Source organism: Microcaecilia unicolor, chromosome 6 (genome assembly GCF_901765095.1).
Source record: "Microcaecilia unicolor chromosome 6, aMicUni1.1, whole genome shotgun sequence".
Lineage (NCBI taxonomy): Eukaryota > Metazoa > Chordata > Amphibia > Gymnophiona > Siphonopidae > Microcaecilia > Microcaecilia unicolor.
This window is the reverse complement of record NC_044036.1, coordinates 242,565,350-242,588,721: the sequence shown is the minus strand read 5'-3', so window position 1 is coordinate 242,588,721 and position 23,372 is coordinate 242,565,350. Positions and strand designations below refer to the sequence as shown.

At 43.7% G+C, this 23,372-nt stretch overlaps 1 protein-coding gene across 1 annotated transcript in view; it reads right to left on the bottom strand.

Annotated features, from left to right (window-relative positions):
• MAMDC4 (MAM domain containing 4) overlaps positions 1–23,372 on the bottom strand; it is a 510,080-nt gene that overhangs the window by 241,100 nt on the left and 245,608 nt on the right. Inside the window, exons 15-18 of the mRNA XM_030206971.1 lie at positions 22,347–22,477; positions 14,451–14,544; positions 8,119–8,253; positions 6,169–6,297 (exon numbers count right to left, since the gene is read on the bottom strand). Coding sequence (XP_030062831.1) covers positions 6,169–6,297; positions 8,119–8,253; positions 14,451–14,544; positions 22,347–22,477 — 489 coding nt within the window. The remainder of the gene's footprint in view (positions 1–6,168; positions 6,298–8,118; positions 8,254–14,450; positions 14,545–22,346; positions 22,478–23,372) is intronic.

Sequence of the window (23,372 nt, the reverse complement as noted above, 5' to 3'; positions counted from 1 at the left end):
TACCCATTGAACCAGATCTACCCACAGCTCTGAGTAAACTGACTGCCTGCCTAACTGTAACTCAGGAATGGGCAATCAACAACCACAAACTTTGCCTGAACTAGTGGTGTGCTGGAGCCGGCTCGCACTTGCTCGCAAGAGCTGGTTGTTAAATTTTCTTCCAACTTGCGAGCCGGTTGTTAAAAAGCGCAAGCCGGCTCTCCTCCCTCCCTCCCTCCTCCCTCCCTCCGGATCCGGTCCCTCACCGACCTGACTCTGAGGAGTCACCCTTGTCCTTCGAATTCTTCGGGATAGGCAGTCTTGCCTGCCCGCTGCCAGTGCTGACTCTCCCCCGCTGCCGGTTCGTGCTTTAAAAATGGCCACCGAGACTTCCAGAGGCGGCCTCACGAGACTTCTGCTGAAGTCTAGGAGGCCGCACTTGTAAGTCTCGGCGGCCACTTTGAAGCGCGATCCGGCGGCGGGGGAGAGTCAGCGCTGGCAGCGGGCAGGCAAGACTGCCTGCCAGGAAGAATTTGAAGGACAAGGCAGAGTGACTCAGAGTCAGGTCGGTGAGGGACCGGATCTGGGGGGAGGGAGGAAGGAGGAGAATTCGCTGAACAACTCGGGAGGGGGTGGCAGGGGAGAGCAGGGAGTCGCTGGGCATGGGTGGATGGAGGGGAGAGAAGGGTCGCTGGGTATGGGTGCATGGAGGGCAGGGCAGAGGAGGGTCGCTGCTGGACATGGGTGGATGGAGGGCAGGGGAAAGGAGGGTCATTGGGTATGGGTGCATGCAGGGCAGGGGAGAGGAGGGTCGCTGGGTATGGGTGCATGCAGGGCAGGGGAAAGGAGGGTCACTGGACATGGGTGGATGGAGGGCAAGGGAAAGGAGGGTCACTGGGTATGGGTGCATGCAGGGCAGGGGAGAGGGGGGTCGCTGGGTATGGGTGCATGCGGGTCGCTGGACATGGGTGGATAGAGGGCAGGGGGAGAGAAGGTTCGCTGGACATGGGTGGATGGAGGGCAAGGGAGAGGAGGGGACAGAGAAGAAATGCTTGACATGGATGGAGGGGAGGGAAGAGTGAGGAAGGAGATGAGATGAGGTAAAAGGAAGAGAGGAGAAAAACTGCACATGGATGAAGAAAATAGGCAGAAGCTGAGGACCAGAAATGAAGAAGAAAGGAGGAAAGGAAAGAAATAAATGGAAAGGAAGCCCTGGAAACGGAGTTAAGAGGACAGATAACAGCAGAATCGGATACTGGGCCAGCATGATCAGAAAAACAGTCACCAGAAAACAAAGGTAGAAAAAAAATCATTTTATTTTCATTATAGTGTTTGGAATATGTTCACTTTGAGAATCAAGTGCTCAGCATTAAAAGTTTATATTTATTTACTTATTTATGGCATTTTAACGCACATTAAACATGAATTAGATTGGAACCTGGGATCATTTAATTTTTTTCCTGGAGTAATGCATTGCCACCTCCCCCCCCCCAGGCTCTCTCCACGGCTATAGCCAGCTCTGCAATTTGGGGGGGGGGGGGGCGCAGAGGGGGATCGGGGAGAGAGCCTGTTGTTAAACATTTACCAGCACACCACTGGCCTGAACCCAAATAAAACAGAGATGCTTTGGGTACCAAACATAAGCGAACAAAAACCCAACGTCAAAATACCTTTTGGGAACTATGAACTCCCCCTAAAATCACAGAATCTTGGGATACTGCTAGATTTTGATCCCACAAATTCAGACAACCTTAAAAAATTGTCTCTATCACCTACGGCAGTTACAAAATCTGTCTCCATATATTGAAAAGATGAGTTTGACCACAGTGGTCCATGCCATGATAACATCACAACTAGACTACTGTAATGCCCTGTACACTAGCCAAACCAAAAAGAGTTTGTATTAGCTCCAACTAATTCAGAATGCTGCAGCACGACTGATAGAAGGCTGGAAGTGGAATGATCACATCACACCCTTCCTGCAAAAGCCACACTGGCTACCAATACCTTACAGGGCTAAATTTGATTTTCAAGGTCCTCAGCAGAGCTAGCGTTAGGTGGGGCAAACAGGGCAGTTGCCTTGGGCCCCACAGCACCAGCGGGCCCCCGTGGGCTAGCATGTCCTCCCCTTCTCTCTACCCCCATCCGATGTCTCCCTCAGCTTCCTGGTCTAGCTTAAAAATATTTTTTTCTAAGCAGAGGGTTTCTGGCACGGGAACACTTGAGAAACATGCTGCCTTCTGCGAAATTCGGCATCCTTGGCACAACTTCCTCTGCTGCGCAGTCTGCCCAAGCAGAAACAGGAAGTTGTGTCAGAGATTGGGCGGACTGGCCGCGGTAGAAGGCAGAGAAAGAGTGCCGAGGAGGCCTAATTTTGCCAAAAGTAACATGTTTCAATCGTTCCCATGCCAGAAACTCTCTGCATAGAAAAAAAACATTTTTAAGCTAGACCGGGAAGGTGAGGAAGATGCCGGACTGGGGTGGAGAGAAGGGAAAGACATGCAGCCCATGGGGGGGTCACCCTGGAGCAGCTGTTTTTGAACTAAACTGAGGGGGAGGTAGGGTTCAAAGAGAAGGGTAGATGCTGGAATGTGTGGTGGGGGAGGTGAAAGGGAAGAAATAATGGGCTTGGAAGAAGAGAGGGAGAGAGATGATGGACAGTAGTATGGAAGGAGGCAAGAGAAAGGGAAAGACGTTGGACTCAGGGTGTGGAAGGAGAGGGACAGAGATACTTGATGGGAGGGCAGTTGGGAAAAGAAAGGAAGAGATGGTGGACCTGGGGGTGGTGCAGAGGCACAGGCAGCTCCTTGTGACTCTGGGCAAGTCACTTAACCCTCCATTGCCCCAGGTACAAATAAGTACCTATATACAATATGTAAGCCGCATTGAGCCTGCCATGAGTGGGAAAGTACGGGGTACAAATGTAACAAAAATAAATATTAGATGGGAGGGCAGTTACAAAGAAAAAGGGAGAGATGGTGGACCCGGGGTGGTGTGGAAGGAAGGAGAGATGCTGAATGGGAGGGCATTCAGGAAGAAGGAGAAAGAAGTTGGAACTGGGGAAGGGAGGGAGAGAAGAGAGATGGAGAAATATTGAGTCTGGAGGTAGAAGGGAGAGATAGATGCTGAACAATGAGATTGAGGGAGGAAATACATGCTACATCAAGAAGGGAGGGAAGAAAAACAGAAAAGAGAGAGAGAGAGAGTAATGTTGGACCATGGGGTGGAGAGAGAGAGGAGGAGAGATGGACCCGTGGTGGGGGTGGAGGGAAAGGGACAGGGAGATATTATGCAATGAGATTGGGGCGGGCTACAAGAATAGAGAGAGGGAGAGGAGATTCTGGAAATGGTGGAACCATGTGGGAGAATCAAAAAGGATGTGGCAAGAAGTGAGAGGTGAACAGTCAGTACAGAGGTAGAAATGTGGTAATGGGGAGTAGATGGAAGGGACTAGAAGGTTGGGAAATGAGTGAGATGGGAAATGGGAGAGCTGGGGACTGAGAGGAGATGGAAAATTGTTAGGTAGCTGAAAATTAAAAAGAAGAAGTGTGAGCTAGAGAGAGTGAAATTTGAGTGGACAGAGGCAGAAAAGGGAAGGGAAAGGGAAATGATATATTGCTTTTCTGTGGTATTTTGCAACTACATTCAAAGTGGTTTACATATATACTGGTACTTATTTTGTACCTGGGGCAATGGAGGGTTAAGTGACTTGCCCACAGTCACAAGGAGCTGTAGTGGGAATTGAACCCAGTTCCCCAGGATCAAAGTCCACTGCACTAACCACTAGGCTACAGAAGAAATAACTGAAAGGGAAAAATCAATATGTTAGAGACAGGTGTAGTGAGGGAATTGAACAAGCGAGGAGAAAATCAAAATGGAAAGCAGACACTGGAAAGAGAATTAGCAAAAGATAGAGAAGAAAGCTGAAAAAGTGAAACTGGGACCAAGATGATGAAAAAATAAAATGTCCAGACAACAAAGGTAGAAAATGTGTTTTATTTTGAATTTATTAACTGGAATATGTTAACTTTGGGATATGTGCATCACAGATGGTTTTGTATTATATTCTGTGGTATAGCCAGATGGCTGATTAGGGGGAGGGAGGGGGCTTGAGCCCAAAATGGGTGGGCACCAAATTTTCTCCCTACTAGAATGCAAAATATAAATACTTGCACTGGTGGGGATCCCCCATGCCCCACCAATTGAAGCCTCCTCCTCCAGTCTGGCAGCCAGAAATCTCCAAGCTCTGCAGCCCCCCAACACACATGTTCAGATTTCATGAATGTGTGAAAGACGAGCAAGGTGTGTGTGTGGTGGTGGTGGGGGAAGCAGCTCTGAAATACTGCTGCTAGCTAAAGAGCTTGGAGACTTCAGATTGCTGGACTTGAGGAGGGGAAGGAGGTGGTCAGCTGGTGAGGCTTGGGGAGCCCCACCAGCCACAGTAAGGGAGATGTTAATCTGGGGGGGGGGGTCTAAGTCCTCTCCCCTCCCCCCCCCACTTCGTGGTTATGCTACTGATTATGTTCAGTAGAAAATGAAGTGCATTTCTATTTTTATTTCTCCAGTGTTGCAGTACTTGCCGAGTTTAACTTCTTGGGGTTCCCAGTTCCATTCTGGAGTTCACATTTCTAATCTGTGATCCCCTGTTCTGTATTTGGTGAGGGTTTGTCTGTGTTTTGTGTATGAAGAAGTCATTTAAGGTAGCTTTATGTGTGGTAGTAATGATGGGTAGGGAAATCGAGGGAGGAGGCTGGGGATTGGGGGTCGCCTCCTTAATTTCTGCCCTGGGCCCCAGCATGTCTAACACTGGCCCTGTGCATAGCAACATTGATTTGAGGCTTAGAATCTGAGTTCCCTCAGGACTAGCCACAACAAAAATATTTCCACAGGTACCATGTAGAAGTAATTTCTCATCTAGTGCAGGATTATTGCAGAAAGAAATTCAGCCATGAGAAGTGCAGGGGGAGAGGGGTTTCAGGGGACCCAGACTCCACTGTGTTATCCCCTCAGCTCTCTTTAAAAAATGTTGCTTATTCAAATACCTAAATTAAGATCTGAAACTTAATTATGACCACCTCATGCTCAACCAGAATAAACTTTTCAATTCATCCAGGAACATCAGTAAAAAAAACCTGCTTCAAGACCGCTTTCACCTCTTCTCTATTTATTTATTTTAAAATGGAGCATAAACTCAAATGTGGAATTCCTATGATCTACTGGGTCAGGAGCTTCTCAGAAACAGTCCAGCAGCTGCACGGTTCATCCGTCCCATCTGCTAGAGACAGAGAAATACTCATCATTCTAAGGCCGCACAGTGCCCTTAACAGACGACTCACACAGAACTATTTTTTTTCTCTGTCTTCATCTGCTGGTTGACGGACATAACCCATAGGTTCTGGACTGGTCTGGTATGGATGCTATGGAAGTAGGGAGCCACAGCTGGGGTCAGTGGGGGCCACCACTGGCACCAGGGCCTTGCAATAAAGAACACTTCCCTAGGCAAACCTTTAGTCTTGCACTCCTCCTTAATTAACTTTCAGGCCCTGGCACCCCCTTCCTGAGATTTTGATAAGTTCAGCAATTCTGATCACCCTAACATCACCCGTTCTCTATCTATCTATCTATCTATCTATCTATCTATCTATCTATCTATCTATCTATCTATCTATCTATCTATCTATCTATCTATCTATCTATCTATCTATCTATCTATCTCCCTGTGGATAAAAGTATACATTGATGGTTCTTTGAGTTTGTGTGTCTAACAGGACTTATTGTTCTGCAGCTACTCTTTGCTGCCCCCCCCCCCCCCCCCCCACACACAGAAAAAAAACCAAAAAACAAAACTGATGACTTAAGTGACCATGTAGTCTGCCTATTGGTTAAGCCAGCACTGGGAATGGGAAAAAAGAATAGAAGATACTTCTTTTTAAAGAGGAACTTTACTGGTGTAAATGAGTAATAAATTCAGGTCTCAGACTGCCTCTGCTGCTTGGTACAGACTAGAGATAATAGTTTTAAGACACCTAACCAGCAAATGCCTTCACTGTAATTTTACACCAGCAATTAGTCAAGCTGCCTCTTTCATAGCTCCTAAAAATTGTACTTTAAGCAGAAGAACACAGTGTAAGAAGGTCACAACTGCCATGCCCACATGAGATTCAACCCTAAGCCAGGGATGGCACTTACCAATGTGAGGTCCATACATGTGATACCAGAATGAGAGGCACTGCATTTTTACTTCTGACGATATTAGATGTGCAATGAATCGTGCTGTCCAGCCACGTTTTACTTTTTTGTCAACATACAAGAAGTAACCTTTAAAAATGCAGAGAGATGTAGAAATACTAGGTTCATGCAGAAACATGGAACAGTTCACACATAGGTCACTAATTCAGATTTGACTTGGCTACTAACCTTCAGATCATTTTACTAGCTAAGAGTTTGCAGATGGCTTACATGAAGTGAATTGGTGGACACTGACTGCAGTCAACCTCTCATAAATAACCAACAGTATAAGAGGCAACTTTATCAAAGCACCCTGGACAGGAAGAGTATGGACAGAGAAGCACCATCTCCAGCATTGTCCGTTCTAGCTGACAGTGAAACCTAGTGCAGAGACAGCATTTTGGCAAAAATAAATTCGTCAAACCCGATCACTCTGATTTATCAGAACTAGAGCATACTTCCCCGGTGAATGGAAAACACAGCTGGATCTTAAAATGCATTCATTTAAATCTTCTAATAAAAACACAGTCTTGAACATACAGAAATCCAATCAGAAACTCTTGGAAACTTCTAGAATATGATAAAGCAGAAGGTGGCAGCTCAAAACATTGCTAAATATCATTCCAAGTAGGGAAAGTGGAAATCAACCACAACTATATGCATCTCCAGCTCTTTGAAAGCTAAACCCTGGTTTTTATGGGATAAGTGCCATTCACAGAGCCAGCCACTGATTTTCAGTGGCAATATCCAGATAATGCCATTGAAAATTAATGGTCTGGTGCTGAATATCAGTGGTACCTAGATCGCTTCAGGCAGCCACTTTATACCCAGGTATTTAGTGCTGGTATCCAGGTAGAGACCAGTGCTGAAAATTCAGGTATAAATGTAAACATTGCAGTCAGTGATTGAAGTCAACATTGATCGTAATATTAAAAAACTGGGGTGTGTGTTTCATCTGCAGAACTGCACCTTAGCAACACAACATCCTAGTCCTTCACCCTTTTCCATTTCCTGATTCTACCCTAGGCATTAGCCCAAGACCCATTGTTCATCTGAAAATGCATACACGTGACTCAAAGGCAAGAGCACCCTCTATAGAGCAATATGGATAATACATAACATAAGAAAAGCCATACTGTGTCAGATTGATGGTCCATCAATCCAGGTCACAAGTACCTGGCAGAATCCCAGATAGTAACAAGATTCCATGCTACTAATCCCAGGGCAAACAGTGGCTTCTCCCATGTCTATCTCAATAGCAGACTAGTGTCACAGGGATTTACAATAGCTGTGTGCAAAATTGAGGAAATAAAGCAGCATGCCTACCTGAGGCTAATACAAAGCTCTTTATTCAAGCTGCTGAAATGAGGTATGGGGCTCAGAGAGTAAAAGAAAGGGCTCAAAGTGTGAGTGTGACAGAAGCTTCAAATGAGTGAGACACTTTCCTACTGAGTGAGAGAAAGGGTTCAAAGAGTGAGAGTGAGAAAATCTACAAATGGGTGTGTCATATGACATGCTCCTAATGAGTGAGGAAAAGAGGCTCACAGAATGTGAGAGTAAGAGAGCCTTCAAATGAGTGTGACACACTACTGATTAAAAGAAAGGACTCAGGGTGTGATTATGATAGAAGCTTCAAATGAGTGAGACACATTCCTACTGAGTGAGAGAAGAGGTTCAAAGTGTGAGATAGCCTTCAAATGAGCTAATGAGTGAAATAATGGCCTCAGGGTGTGTGAGAGTAAGAAAGCTTTCAAATAAGTGCAACACCTTCCTAATGAGTAAAAGAAGGAGCTCAGAGTACGAGTGTGGGAGAGCCTTCAAATGAGTGTGACATACTCATAATGAGTAAGGTTTGGCATCTCTGTAATAATCCAATGAATGTGTTTACCTGGTTTTGGCAGGTTTACATACCTGTGCTCAAGGTGTGATCAAACCCAGGTCTGTGGCTTGAAAATACAGCACCACGTCCATTGTCTCGTGCCCAGTCAAAATCATCACTCTGGTCTTGGTACCAGTCACAGGAGCCCATTTCAAAGTTACAAGAGACTACAGCATCAGAAAGAAAGAAAATCAGGAACTGGAAAGTGCTGGAACATGGAATCATTGCTTTACAGGTTGACCATTAAAATTAATCTGTTTGGCTACTGCACTCAACAAAGTTTAAAAAGTGAAATTCCAACAGCCTATCTGCCCTCCACATAACAATTTTCCTGTTATTATGGAGTAAATATTCAGCTGGCAGCAGCATTATTCTTAGATATTCAATGCCAGGCCATGTCTGGGCACTGGCATTGAATATCCAGGCATACATGGCTGGCTGAAACTTATGCGGTTAAGTGCAATATTGAGTACTTAATTGCATAAGGTAAACTGCATAAAGATAGGACTGAGTTTATGTGGTCCTATTTATGTAGTTATGTACTTAACTGTATAAGTGCCGACTCTACCCCTAGACTGCCCACAGATTAGCTGGTTTTGGTTTAGGTACTAAATGTGGATATTCTGCAGTATTAATCAGTTTACCCTGACCAAGTTCTCGCATTACACCCCAGACAGCCTGGCTTTTGAATAGACCACAGTACCGAGACCATTATTATAGCTCTTTGAGTGAAGTTCACTCCACTTTTGAAACTGGTAAGGTTGTTATGATCTTATTGACCACCCTCAACTTTCTGAATTTGGGATCTCAGGCATGGTTCTTGATGGTTCTCCTCTTTTCTTTCGGACCGAACTTTCTCAGTCAAGACCTCTTCCTCTACCTCATCATCTCATCCACTCATGTGTGGTGTCCACAAGGTTCTGTTCTCTCACCTTTGCTTTTCAATTTTTTCCTCAGCTCCCTGCTTATGCTTATTCAGGATCATGCAATTTCCTCATATACTGATGACATTTTATTGGTCTATCTGGTTTCTCATTCTTCTTCTGATTTCTCTAAGCTCCAGGTCTGCCTCAAAGCAATGACAACCTGGTTCTTTAATCACAAGCTGGTGCTCAATCCACAAAAAACGGTGGCCTGCTGGCTCACTGGCTGTTCAATTAACCCTATTACCACCCCTATTTTATTTGACTCCCCAATGCGAATAGTCGATTCCTTTAGGTATCTCAGTGCCATCTTTGATACTTCTCTTTCTTTCCACAAACAAGTTTCAAAAGTATTACAGCAAGGCTTTCTGGCTCTTCATAGATTATGTTTGTTGAAGAAACTGTTAAATCCTGCTGCACTACATACTTTAGTTTACACCACCAGTGATGTACTGACCTGGATGTCCTTATTCTGAGCTGGATGTCCTTTTTGAAATGCCTTTCTTAGGCACCTATATGTGGCTAAAAATAGGGCACAAATTTAGGAGCATAAACTAGGAGCTCTGTTTCTTTTGAATATCAGTCTATTAGATTGTAAGCTCTTTGAGCAGGGACTGTCTTTCTTCTATGTTTGTGCAGCGCTGCGTACGCCTTGTAGCGCTATAGAAATGCTAAATAGTAGTAGTAGTAGGCATGCATGTTTTACTGCCAAAAGATTGTGCACATCCAATAACAGGTGTACGTATATATGCAAAGTGAAAGCATACAACTGCTTTTCCTTTGAAAATTTGGCAGAGTCCGCATAGTGAAAAGTACACACATTCTTTTCATTAAGGTGGGCAATTCTATAATTATCTAGAAGGTAGGGTAGCAGAGGGGAGGTGATTCATTTTATAATACAACAAGAACATGAGAACATAAGCCTTGCCATACTGGGACAGACCAAAGATCTATCAAGTCTAGCATCCTGTTTCCAACAGTGGCTAATCCAGGTCACAAGTACCTGGCAATATAGCAAAAGAGTAAAAGGTTTTTCTGCTGCTTATCCTAGAAAAAAAGTAGTGGATTTTCCCAAGTCCATCTTAATAATGGCTTATGGACTTTTCTTGTAGGAAATTATCCAAACCTTTTTTTAAACCCTGCTATGCTAATTGCTTTTACCACATTCTCTGGCAATTGTCACGGTCTTTTTCGGTCGGTCACTTGAATATCGGACACAGACCCATGATGTGAGCCCTTATGCCGATCCCAGAGCAGAGAACCAGGCCCAAAGGCAAGGAATCGGTCCCAGCAGGCAGTCGGATAGGCCCAAGGCTTCACCTGCGGTGACTGCCGTTCCCCAGAGGTTGAGCCCCTAGGTTCAGGCGGCCAGCAGGACTTAGAGGGAAAAAGGGCCAGGAGAGACTACCCAGGAAGGACTGGGTTCAAGCAGGTCTAGGCAGGCAGCGGTCCAAAAGGCAGTGTCAGGTTCAGACTCAGGTCAAGGCAGGTGGCGATCCAATAAGCAGAGTCAGGTTCAGGCACAAGTGAAGGCAGGTAGCAATCCAAAAAGCAGAGTCAGGTTCAGGCACAGGTCAAGGCAGACGGCGATCCAATAAGCAGAGTCAGGTTCAGGCACAGGTCGTCAGGTGGCAATCCAATAAGCTGAGTCAGGTTCAGGCACAGGTCAAGTCAGGTCAAGTCAGCAAGAAGAAATGTGCCAGCTCAATCCAATAAGGTAGTAGCCAAGGCAAAGTGACAGTGAAAGGTTCCTGGTTTTAAGCTGAAGGCGTCTGACGTCACTGTAGGCTTGCCCGTAGGTACATGCCCAGACTGTAGGCATGCTGGAATGATGCACCCAGACTGTAGATGTGCCGGAATGTAGGCGCACTCAAACTGTAGACGCGCCCAGACTATAGATGCGCCGGAATGTAGGCACACTGGAGGAAAGGGATCTACGTGTGTAGCATTTGGATCCACAACGTCATGGGCGCGTATGTCTGGCTTCACAAGTAACACTCCAGGTTTGTGACAGCAATGAATTTCAGAGTTTAATTACAAGTTGAGTGAAGAATTATTTTCTTGGATTTCTTTTAAATTTACTACTTAGTAGCTTCATTGTGTACCCCCTAGACCTTCTATTTCTGGAAAGAGTAAACAAGAGATTCAGGTCTACCATTTCTGCTTCACTCAGTATTTTATAGACTTGTATCATATCTCCCCTCAGCCGTCTCTTCTCCAAGCTGAAAAGCCCTAGCCTCTTTAACAAAGGGAAGTAGCCCTAACCCCTTTAACTTTTTTGTCACCCTTCTCTGTACCTTTTCTAATTCTTCTATACCTTTTTTAAGATGCGGTGACCAAAACTGCACATAATAGTCGAGGTGTGGTCGCACCATGGAGTGATACAAAGGCATTATAATGTTCTCAGTTTTGTTCTCCATTCCTTTCCTAATAATGGCTAACATTCTATTTGCTTACTTAGCTGCCACTGCACACTGAGCAGAGGGTTTCGACATATCATCAACAATGACATCTGGATCCGTTTCCTTGGCTGTGACTCCTAATGTGGAACCTTACATCACTTAGCTATAGTTTGGGTTCCTCTTTCCTACATGCATCACTTTGCGCTTGTTCTCATTACATGTCATCTGCCATTTGGATGTCCAGTCTCATAAGGTCTTCTTGCATTGTTTTTCCAACAATTTAACAACTTTAAATAACTTTGTTTCATCAGCAAATTTAATTGCCTCATAGTTATTCCCATTTCTAGATCAGTTATAAATACATTAAAAAGCAGCAGTCCCAGCACAGACCCCTGGGAACCCCACTATTTACTTTCTGTTTCCTATTTTTTAACCAGTTCTTAATCCAAACTAGGACACTGTCTCGTGTCCCATGACTTCCTAATTTCATGGAGTCATTCATGAGATGCTTTGTCAAACACCTTTTGAGAATCCAGATACACAGTAATTCAGTAATTTTGTTCTTCTTTACCATTTTGCCTGGCACAGATGCCAAGCTCATCAGTCTATAATTTCCAGGATCACATCTAAAACCCTTTTTAAAAACTGGCGTTACATTTGCCACCCTCTAATCTTCCAGAACCATGCTTATTTTTAATGATAAATTACATATTACTAACAATAGCTCTGCAAGGTCATTTTTTAGTTCTGTCAGTACTCTGGGATGTATACCATCTGGTCCAGGCAATTTTCTACTCTTTAATTTATCAAATTGCCCCATTATATCTTTCAGATTTACTGAGGTGTGTTTCAGTTCCTCTGACTCATCACCATTGAATACCATTTTTGGTACTGGTATCTCCCCCAAATCTTCCTCAGTGAAGACCGAAGCAAAGAATTAATTTAGTCTCTCCATTATGGCCTTGTCGTCCTTGAGTTCCCCTTTTACCCCTTGGTTATCTAGTGGTCCAACTGATTCTTTTATCGGCTTCTTGCTTCTAATATACCTAAAAAATATTTTTATTGTGTGTGTTTGCCTCCAATGAAATCTTTTTATAATCTCTCTTTGCCTTCCTTATCAGTGCTTTGCATCTGACTTGCTATTCCTTATGCTGTTTCCTATTATCTTCAGATGGATCCTTCTTACATTTTCTGAAGGATGTTCTTTTAGCTGTAAAAGCTTCCTTCACCTTACTTTATAACGATGCTGGCTGTTGTTTGGCCTTTCTGCTGCCTTTTTTAATAGGTGGAATATGTTTAGTCTAGGCTTCCAGGATGGTATTTTTGAATAACATCCACGCCTAAAGCAAAGTTTTCACCTTTGCAGCTGCTCCTCATTTTATCATAGTCTTCTTTTTGAAAGTTAAATCTAACATATTGGATTTCCTGTGTGTATTTACTCCAGTTATTTTATCAAATTTGATCATGTTATGATCAAAGTTATCAAGTGGCCCCATCATCATTACCTCCTGCACTAGATCATGAGCTCCAATAAGGACCAAGTCAAGAATTGCTTCCCTTCTTGTTGGTTCTTGAACCAGCTGCTCCATAAAGCCATCCTTGATTTCATCTAGGAACATTACCTCCCTAGCATGCCATGATATTACATTTACTCAATCAATCTTTGGGTAACTGAAATCATCCATTATTATTGTGCACCCGGTTTGTCAGCCTCCCTGATTTCTGCTAACAGAATTATGTTACCCAGTTTGTTAGCCTCCTTGAATTCTGCTAACAAGGAAGGCACATAGGTGCATTTGTTGCTCCTGTCCTATAAAACAACATATGTGCCTATCAGGCTTATTTTCGAAAGAGAAGGGCGTCTATCTTTTGGCACAAATCGGGAGATGGGCGTCCTTCTCCCAGGGTCGCACAAATCGGCATAATCGAAAGCTGATTTTGGGCATCCTCAGCTGCTTTCTGTCATGGGGACGACCAAATTTCATGGGGGCATGTTGGAAGCGCAGTGAGGGCGAGACTGGGGCGTGCCTAACACATGGGCGTCCTCGACCGATAATGGAAAAAAGAAGGGCGTCCCTGACGAACACTTGGGCGACTTTACTTGGCCCATTTTTTCTTGCGACCAAGCCTCAAAAAGGTGCCCGAACTGACCAGATGACAACCGGAGGGAATCAGGGATGACCTCCCGTTACTCCCCCAGTGGTCACCAACCCCCTCCCATCCTAAAAAAAAACTTTAAAAATATTTTTACCAGCTTCTATGCAAGCCTCAAATGTCATACCTAGCTCCCTGACAGAAGTATGCAGGTCCCTGGAGCAGTTTTAGTGGGTGCAGTGCACTTCAGGCAGGCGGACCCAGGCCCACCCCCCCCCCCCACCTGTTACACTTGTGGTGGTAAATGTGAGCCCTTCAAAACCCACCAGAAACCCACTGTATCCACATGTAGGTGCCCCCCTTCACCCCTTAGGGCTATGGCAGTGGTGTGCAGTTGTGGGGAGTGAGTTTTGGGGGGCTCAGCACACAAGGTAAGGGAGCTATGCACCTGGGAACAATTTCTGAAGTCCACTGCAGTGTCCCCTAGGGTGCCCGGTTGGTGTCCTGGCATGTCAGGGGGGGCGGTCGTTTCTGAGATGGGCGTCTCGGTTTCCATTATCGCCGAAAATTGGGGACGACCATCTCTAAGGTTGACCTAAATTTCCAGATTTGGGCGTCCCCGACCGTATTATCGAAACGAAAGATGGACGCCCATCCTGTTTCGATAATACGGGTTTCTTTGCCGGGACGTCCTGCGAGGACATCCTCAGGAAAACTTGGGCGCCCCTTTCGATTATGCCCCTAGATGTGTCTTTTATAAAATTACCTTCCCAAAAGTTCCTACATAAAGTTATACCTTCCCAGAGGCAGGGGGAACTTTGTGCACGTATGTGTCATTGGAATTAGCATATATATATGTGTGTGTGTGTGTGTGTGTGTGTGTGTGTGTGTGTGTGTATAAGTGCTGATCCCACTGCCATTCTGTGCTAGTGCACTGGTAAATACCTTCCTCACTGAGAGAGGTGTTCGGATGACAGTCAACAAACAGAATGTCATCCACAGCAATGATAGAGGAATCTGCAGAGCTGGCCAGCTCTACCTGCAAAAAGAGAGAGAGATGGTATAAACTTTTTGTCCACAGCACTCCATTCATACCTCATCAGATCAAAAATAGCTCTTCTGTACAGAATCCTGCAGTCCATATGGATCAGTTCAATACAAATCCTAAACTATGAGTCATAGACTTCTTTAGTGCCACACTTCAAGATGATTTACTGTCAGGAACAGTAGTACATGGATTAGATAGATCCTACTCTTTTCTCCATCTTCTTGTCCCTTCCTCCATATCTGCCACTCTTCCAGTGTCCTACCTATAACTTGAGCAATCTTTCATTTTTTTCTTCTCTTTTCTCCATCACCTGTAATTCTTTTCCTCTTTTCCCTGACACTTGTTTCCCTCACTGCCCCTATTTTCTTTTGCCATATTTCTTCTCCTGCCTTCCCCAGCCCAACCTACCTGAAATCCTTGGAAATTGCCTAAGAAGCAGCTTAGGGAATTAAAAAATGATAATAATCTCTACGTTCCTATATACTCTTTCCCCTGCCCTCTTCTTCTTCAGATTCAGCCCTCCAATCCTCTGTAATTCCTGGTCATGATTAGGCCAGCTCTTAAGTAATTGTGATCCATCCTTGAACTGAACAGGTACAGATGAACTACAAACACTGGAAATAAGATAAATAAATAAATAAATAAATAAATAAAATTTGTCTCTCTTTCAGACTCTCTTCTTCCTCCTTTCAGTTCCTGTCATTTCTTCTCCTCTTCTCTCTCTGTCTTCCCTTCACTACAGCTACTTTTCCAGCTTCCTCATCACATTCCTGTCTTCTTCCCTTCAGGATCTTATCTTTTTCCCACTTCTCTCTATAAAATACTGAGTGAAGTGGAACAGGTAGATGTGAATCGCTTGTTTACTCTTTCTAAAAATAGGGGGCATGCAACGAAGCTACTAAGTAGTAACAAAGTTACTAAGTAGTAAATTTAAAACAAATTGGAGAAAATATTTCTTCACTCAATGAGTAATTCAACTCAAATTCGTTGCCAGAAAATGTGGTAAAAGCGGTTAGTTTAACAGTGTTTAAAAATGTTTGGATATATATATAGCCTTCCCTCTCCTGGGAAGAACACCTCAGTCTTTAGCGCATCTCAGTCATGGCCAATACCTCTGACCAGGTGTTCTCTCACCCTCCCCCCCCCCTTTTACAAAGCAGCACGGTAATGCCAACACAGCCCAATCACTTTGAATGGGCTGTGTCAGCATTACTGCACCGGCAGCCATTAGTACGGCTTTGTAAAAAGGGGGCAGTGAGGATAGGTGCTACAAAAGAAAATCCCCAACCACCTCAGAACAAAATGTGTTCAGGGAAAACTGGTTGAAAACTGTTGGAATAATTTGCCCTTGCTGGTGCACTAATGCCGACACAGCCCATTCACTTTGAATGGACTGTGTCGGCATTGCTGCACAGCAGCTGCAAGTGCAGCTTTGTAAATGGGGTGGGGGGGGGGGGGGGGGTTGGTGAGTTATAGAATCAGACAAGATGTTACAAGCAGGGGCGTATCTGCGTGGGGCCTCAGGGGCCTGGGCCCCCGCAGATTTCGCCCTGGACCCCCCTACCGCTGCCAACCCTCCCCCTCCGTTGCTCGCCTACCTTCGCTGGCGGGGGACCCCAACCCCCGCCAGCCGAGGTCCGCGTCCTCCTGCCGCTGCCGGCTGCCTTTGGTGCTTTCATTTGTCCATTGAAGCTGGCGCCGATGAAAGTTTCTTTTGAGTCTGACGTCGCTGCACGTTGTACGTGCAGGACGTCAGACTCAGAAACATTTTCTGAGTCTGACGTCCTGCACGTACAACGTGCAGCGACGTCAGAGTCAAAAGAAACTTTAGTTGGTGCCAGCTTCAATGGACAAATGAAAGCACCAAAGGCAGCCGGCAGCGGCAGCGGCAGGAGGACGCGGACCTCGGCTGGCGGGGGTTGGGGTCCCCCGCCAGCGAAGGTAAGCGAGCAACGGAGGGGGAGGGTTGGCAATGGTAGCGGCTGGGGGGAGGGGGATCGGCAATGGCGGCGGCGGCGGCGGCGGGGGGGGGGGGGTCCTATAATGTGCCCCCTCACTCTGGCCCTGGCCCCCCCTACCGCCGCAGTTCAGATACGCCCCTGGTTACAAGTTTCTCAATAATGAGGAATGACTCTTAATAACGTGCAAGTATGTGTTTTACTGCACTGGGTAATTAAATAAGGTAAAACAAAACAAAACCAATTAAAATTCAGTCTAAAACAATATTTTCAATAAATATGGGAAAAACTTCACATTAAAATCCTTTTACATGTGCCTTAAAAATTTTCCTATACTGAATCCTGCGTTTATCTATTCAACTAGAACTATTTCTAAGTGTGTACACAATGGAATTCTTACAGAGGATTAAACATCAGAGGTTTAGATAAGTATTAATTTTTACTTTCCAGTTCCAATTAGAATTAAATTATTTTCCTTCAGAATAGTAATATGTTTCTTTCAGTGAAGAATCAGCGCTGGTTTTCTTTTTGGGTAAGTATATGTTAATTTTTTTTTTAATAACTCAGTCTCTGAAACATTTAAATGTCTCTCAGGTTCTTAAGAACATAAGTGTTGCCATACTGGGGCAGACTGAAGATCCATCAAGCCCAGCATCCTGTTTCCAACAGTGGTCAATCCAGGTTACAAGTACCTGGCAAGATCCCAAAACAGTACAATACATTTTATGCTGCTTATCCTAGAAATACTGTCAAACAATTGCAGACCGTCACTCTGTCCAATTGTACAAAATAACAAAAAATATACACAGAGTGTATAAATGCAAACAGAATAACCACAAGGGCTATAATAATAAACTAAGGCGAGGTAGAGTCTCATATATTGTACACGATAGTGTTTATCTCACTTATCAAGTGAATCGCTTGTTCGTGTTTGTTTCTTAATCATTGACTCAGCCTCCACCATTCTAAATCTACTAACAAAATCGTATGTGGCTAATAGCTTTTTGACTTATACAACACCCTCAATACTATAATACACACAGCACTTAGCTTAGGCAGGTTGGTGCGCTTTTAAACCCCGACAGGTCCCCGTTTCGTTTTCATTTTGTCAAGGGGGAGTGCCACCAAATCCGATTACTGCCTCAGAAAACAAAAGCCAGCACACATAGTTTTCTGAGGCAGTAATCAGATTTGGTGGCACTCCCCCTTGACAAAGTGAAAACGAAACGGGCACCTGTCGGGGTTTAAGAGCGCACCAACCTGCCTAAGCTAAGTGCTGTGTGTATTATAGTATTGAAGGTGTTGTATAAGTCAAAAAGCTATTAGCCAGTTTGGTTTCTTTCTCTGTCAGCTTCAAATATTTTTAGCTGGAAAATAATGATATATTTCCAGGAACAATACTATATCAGTTCTAATTATTTCTTCTCTGAAACCTCTCAAAGTGCCTTCTACATCTTTAGGGCCCCTTTTACCAACCTACCATAAACGGGGTTTACCAAGCTACGGTAAAAGGGGTTCTACAGTGGTGGCATTGGTGCATGGATTTACCGTGTGTCAAGGCCTCCTTTTTACCATAGTGGGTAAAAGGTTGGTTTGGGCCAAAAAAAAGAAATGGCCCTGTGCTAATCACAGGGATTGGTGTGCGGCTATTACCAGGGGGAGCCCTTACCACCACCTATTTAGGGTAAGCCCTGGTGCTACAAAAATAAAAAAATATTTTTGTCATGACAGAAATAGCACGTGTTGGGGGTGGGAACTACCACTGGACTCCTGTAGTAGTCCGATGGTAGTCCCAGTTTGGCATGCAACAACGCCTCGGTACCTCTACCATGGCGTTGTAAAAAGGCCCCAACTTACAACAGAATTTATGTCAGGAATATTTTCTTTAAATACCCAAAATTTGGCTAAATTCTTCTCACAGCTATATTTCTTCAAATATTTTTGTTAATTAAGCAGATCAACTGCTAATTCTCCCTTCAGAGAAGAAGTAAAAATACATTTCCCTTCTCAAAAATAACTCTAGTCTTACTCAAAATCCTCAGTATTTGTCATACACTTCCAATTCACTCAATTCTTTATTATTTTTTTCAAATTTCACATTTATTTCTCACAAGGACACCCTTTCACACAGACACCTTGAGCAGGACCTCCTTACTTTTAGATGTCTTCTGTTACTCTTCATCAACAACTGTTTTTGCTAAGTCCCTTTTATGACTTGTGCAGCCAATCAGCAACACAAACACATAAATTCTACACTCTATATTTTTTTTGCAGGTGCCAGTGCAGGTCTCCACCAATTGTACTGAGTATGCTCAGGACTCAGAGGACTTCAGGGCATCAGAACAGCCCCCCCTCATCTTCCAGCAACCAATTGGGCACAATTTCCATAATACGGGGGTTTTATCTGCATATGCACGACTGCGCAATCATGCATATTGTGACACACCCTTTATCTCTCTCTCTCTTTCTCTCTGGGGCTTCTTTTATTATTTTTATAAATTTCATTGGTTGTCAGAGGTGTAGACATCTCCAGGAAACTCCTGGAGCTCTGGGGCCTCTCCCTTCCATTTTTGCATGTGTGTGTGAATCATCAGTGACATCACCACACACCACATTGTCATGCCACCTCCCTGCAGCTTCCTCACACGGTTGCTAGATGGGCTCGTTTTTTTTTTGTGCGGATTTTGGGGCGGTTTTTCGGCCGGCGGGGGTGGGGCTAATGGCGACAGAGGCGGGGTTTGTGACATTTTGGGCGGGGTTTGGTGACGTATTGGGTGGGGCGATGACGATGATGGCGGGGCTGATGATGGCGGGGCGGGGGTGATGACGGAAGGGGCGGGGTTGATGACAGTGGGGGCGGGGTTGATGACGGCGGGGGTAGGGTGTGTGCGGTTTTTGGGCGGGTTTTGGGCTGTTTTGTGTGGGAATTTTTTTTTTTTTTTGGCAACCCTGCTTCCTCAGCTCACAGCAGGACTCAGGAAAGCCAAGGGTTTTCCTAGAAAGTCCTGCCTGCCTCTTCTAACTTGTTCTTTTGTTCCCCGCTTAGATTATTTTAGACACAGCAGGCTAGAAATAATGTTTTATTATTATTATTATTATTATTGTCACAGGTCGTGATGGAGCATGGCACCCACATTGGGTCCACCCTCAACATGGGGCCAACTCTGGAATCCATCCTGAACACCTTCCAAACTTCCCAAGCCTCAGGCAAGTAAAATGAATTTTAAAAATGTTTAGTTTTTTTTCCCTCTCTGGTTACAGATAATTTCCTAAAAGAATAGTCAATAAGCCATTATTAGGATGGACTTAGGAAAATCCACTACTTATTCCTAGAATAAGCAACATAAATTCTGTTTTACCGTTCTGGGATCTTGCCTGGATTGGTCACTGTTGGAAACAGGATACTGAGCCTGATGGACCTTTGGTTTGTCTCAGTATGGCAACACTTATGTTCTTATGTTATGTTCTCCTTAGGCTTCTCTCTTTCTCTTCCTGGCTTTGATCTTCTCTCTTTTTTCTCCTATCCTTTGATGTTGTTCTCCCTTGGATCTCAGTAATAGCAAGGCCTAACACACATGTTCACTGTGTCTGTGCGCTGCTCATAAAAAAAGCCATGCTGAGTCAGAGTGAGGTCTCTGAGAGCAGCCAATCCAGGTCATATGGACCCAACAGATTCCAAAAAGTATATCTTTGTCCTAGTTCAATTCCAGGGTTGAGCAATGGTTCTCTGAACTCTACCTGGCTAACAATTTTTTAGGGTCAAGTTCCTGGAGGAAAAGTCTAATACTTTTTTGAACCCTACTATATTAGTTGCCTCGACCGCATCCTACAGAAACAGATTCCTCAGCTTAATTATGCACTGAGTGAAAAAAATTCCACAATTTATTTTCAATCTGCTGGTCATCAATTTCTTAGAATGTCTTCTTGTTTTTGTGTTTGACAAGTTAACTGTTCCACCCTACTCATGATTTTATAAATTTCTATTATGTCCCCTTTCAGTCGTCTTTTCTCCAAGCTGAAATGCCCTAACCTGTTTAGCCTTTTCCCTTTATCATATTTGTTGCCTTTTCTGTACATTTTCAAGATTGGCTATATCTTTCTTTGAGATGAGTCAACCAGATCTTCACACAATACTCAAAGTGTGCTTGTACCGTGGATTGATACAGAGACATTAGAATTTCCTCTGTTTTGCTCTCCATTCCTTTTTCAAAAATTCCTAACATTTTACTGAGCTGAAGATTTCAATGTGTTGTCCAAGATCCTTTTCCTGTGTGATGATTCCTAATGTGGAACCTATTGTCATGTACCTACATTTAGAATTATTTTTCCCTGTGCATATTACGTTCAGTTTCATCTGCCATTTAGATACCCAGTCTCCAAGTCTCACAGGATCCTTCTGCAGATCTTCACAATCAGCCCGTTTTAATAATTTTGAATATTTTTATCCACATATGATCACTTCAATCTGCTTCCTTTTCCAAATTGTTAATAAGTTAAGCAATACCAGTTCCTGTATGAATGCCTGAGTCATTCCAGTAAATCGTTTCTTCCACTGGCAGAACTGACCGTTAAGTCCTATTTTCGGTTTCTAATCTTTTAACAAGGTCCTAGTCCAAAACAGGGCAATGAGGTATATATTTTTTGTTACATTTGTACCCCGTGCTTTCCCACTCATGGCAGGCTCAATGTGGTAGGCAGTGGAGGGTTAAGTGACTTGCCCAGAGTCACAAGGAGCTGCCTGTGCTGGGAATCAAACTCAGTTCCTCAGGACCAAAGTCTACCACCCTAACCACTAGGTCACTCCTCCACTTAGTCTTAAAAGTTACATAGGGCTTCTTTTACAAAGCTGCGCTACTGATTCTCGGTGTGGCAAATGAGAGAAAGCCCATTCAATTCCCATGGGCTTCCTCTCATTTGCCGAATGGGAATCACTTTGTAAAAGAAGCCCATAGTAACCTATGGAACTTTGTAAGTCTAAGTGCTTTGAAAATGAGCCCCTATGTCTCCTATTCCATTAATTTTTAATCCCTCAGAAGGGAATATTAAGAATTAAATATTAGGATAAAAGAGATATAATATAGGACACACACTCTCTGTTAAGCATGTTGTATAGCTATACCATCAACTACATCCAGAGCAGATGTTATAAATTACCAAAAATATTAACCTATGCAAGAAGAAATAAAGAAAAAGGAACTAGGTTGTTTATGTACATCTATACTTTAGCCTTTTGTACCCATGGCCACGCAGAAATAACATGGACCAGCTCCAAGCAGAGTTCCTCATGCATATAAATCTTATAGTGGACATAGACCTTACAGGAATTCTTGAAGTTCTTGTTGAACTTTGTCCTGAACCCCCTCTAATTTGCAGATGTAAGCAGAATATAACCTAGCCATTGATTTTACAGAGTTTGTATCCTGTGATTTATGATGTAAACCTGTTGACCTGTAATCATGACTTAATGCTTTTTGCCAATAAAACAGAGTAGAGGACCAGAAAGATTTGAGACAGTCCTAGGTAAGCTCACTGTCATTAAGTGTGACCCATACTTTCTCCTGGAAGCTTCTGTATATACTAACTACAACCTTTTGTCTTTTGTGAGTTTTCTTTTTCCTTGTCCTCTCCCAGGATAGAGAAAAGGATTGGGGGTTATTGCTTGATTAGAGATAGTTCCCAAGCAATCAATACCAATCAACATACATTTTCATATCTTTGTAGAATTTTATCAGATTAGTAAGATTTGGCTTCCCTAACTAATTATATAGAGTAATATTCACACAACTGATCTTTCATTCAGGATAAAGACCAGCAGTGCCAGAATTCTTACCATACCTGAAAGCGCCTGGTGTTTTCTCCTACTGGGATTTTAATGTACTGCCAGTCCAGACCTTGATCACCTTGGATGTACCAGGATAATCTGTGTGTTCCCAATGTGGGATCTATAATATGGACAGTAATGGAGCCTACAGAAGAGAAGATTTAAAAAACTATGTTAAATGCAAGACAGCTATGGGAGTAACAGCAAAACCACATCATGGATTCAGTCATGGCAATTCTTTGTCAAGGATGGCCAAGGTGCCAGCTGAAGGCAAACCTGCTATCAGCTTAATAGAACATATCTTAGTGTAGAGGTCTCTAACACACATGCACGTGGCTCCTGCAGTCTATTTTTACAAGCTCTAATATCCAGTGACATCTGCCACTATTGTGGGTAGATATAAGGCCCAGTGAATCTCCAATAGGTCGCATGCACCTGTGTGATCACATTGATGTGTATGCGCATACATGCACGCAAATACCAGTTGACTTGCCTCTTCCTGTGCATGTGTGTGTGCATCAACGTGACCATGCAGTCACACGCAACCAGTGGAGCTTCACGGGGCCTTTTCTCTACTTGCAATAGCAGCAAAACCTCCCAATGATGCACCTCTGCTCCAGATCAGGTCCAAAAATCTAAGAAAAGTAGAATTACGGGTTTACTGGTTGCTAGTGAACATACACCTCCCATTTGAATATTGGCTTGATAGGTTTGAAAATTAGAGAAAAGGTCTGTGATACTTTGCACCATGGTGGGCTGTCAGGCAGCAATGGAATGTAGTAGCTGTGTTTTGTGCACCTTCATCGCTTTCATTTACCTGCATGATGTTGCACTGTTGGATGGCGGTATGCTTGTAGAATCAAAGTTAGTATTTAAAATTACATTGCCTTTTTTAAAGAATTCACTCAAAGGTGGTGTACAATAAGAATAAATCAAACATAAGCAATGGACATTTACAACAACAAAAATATTCAAATAACAATACAAAGTATGGCATAGTATACTACTTACAATGTCAACACAATACATAATAGAACATT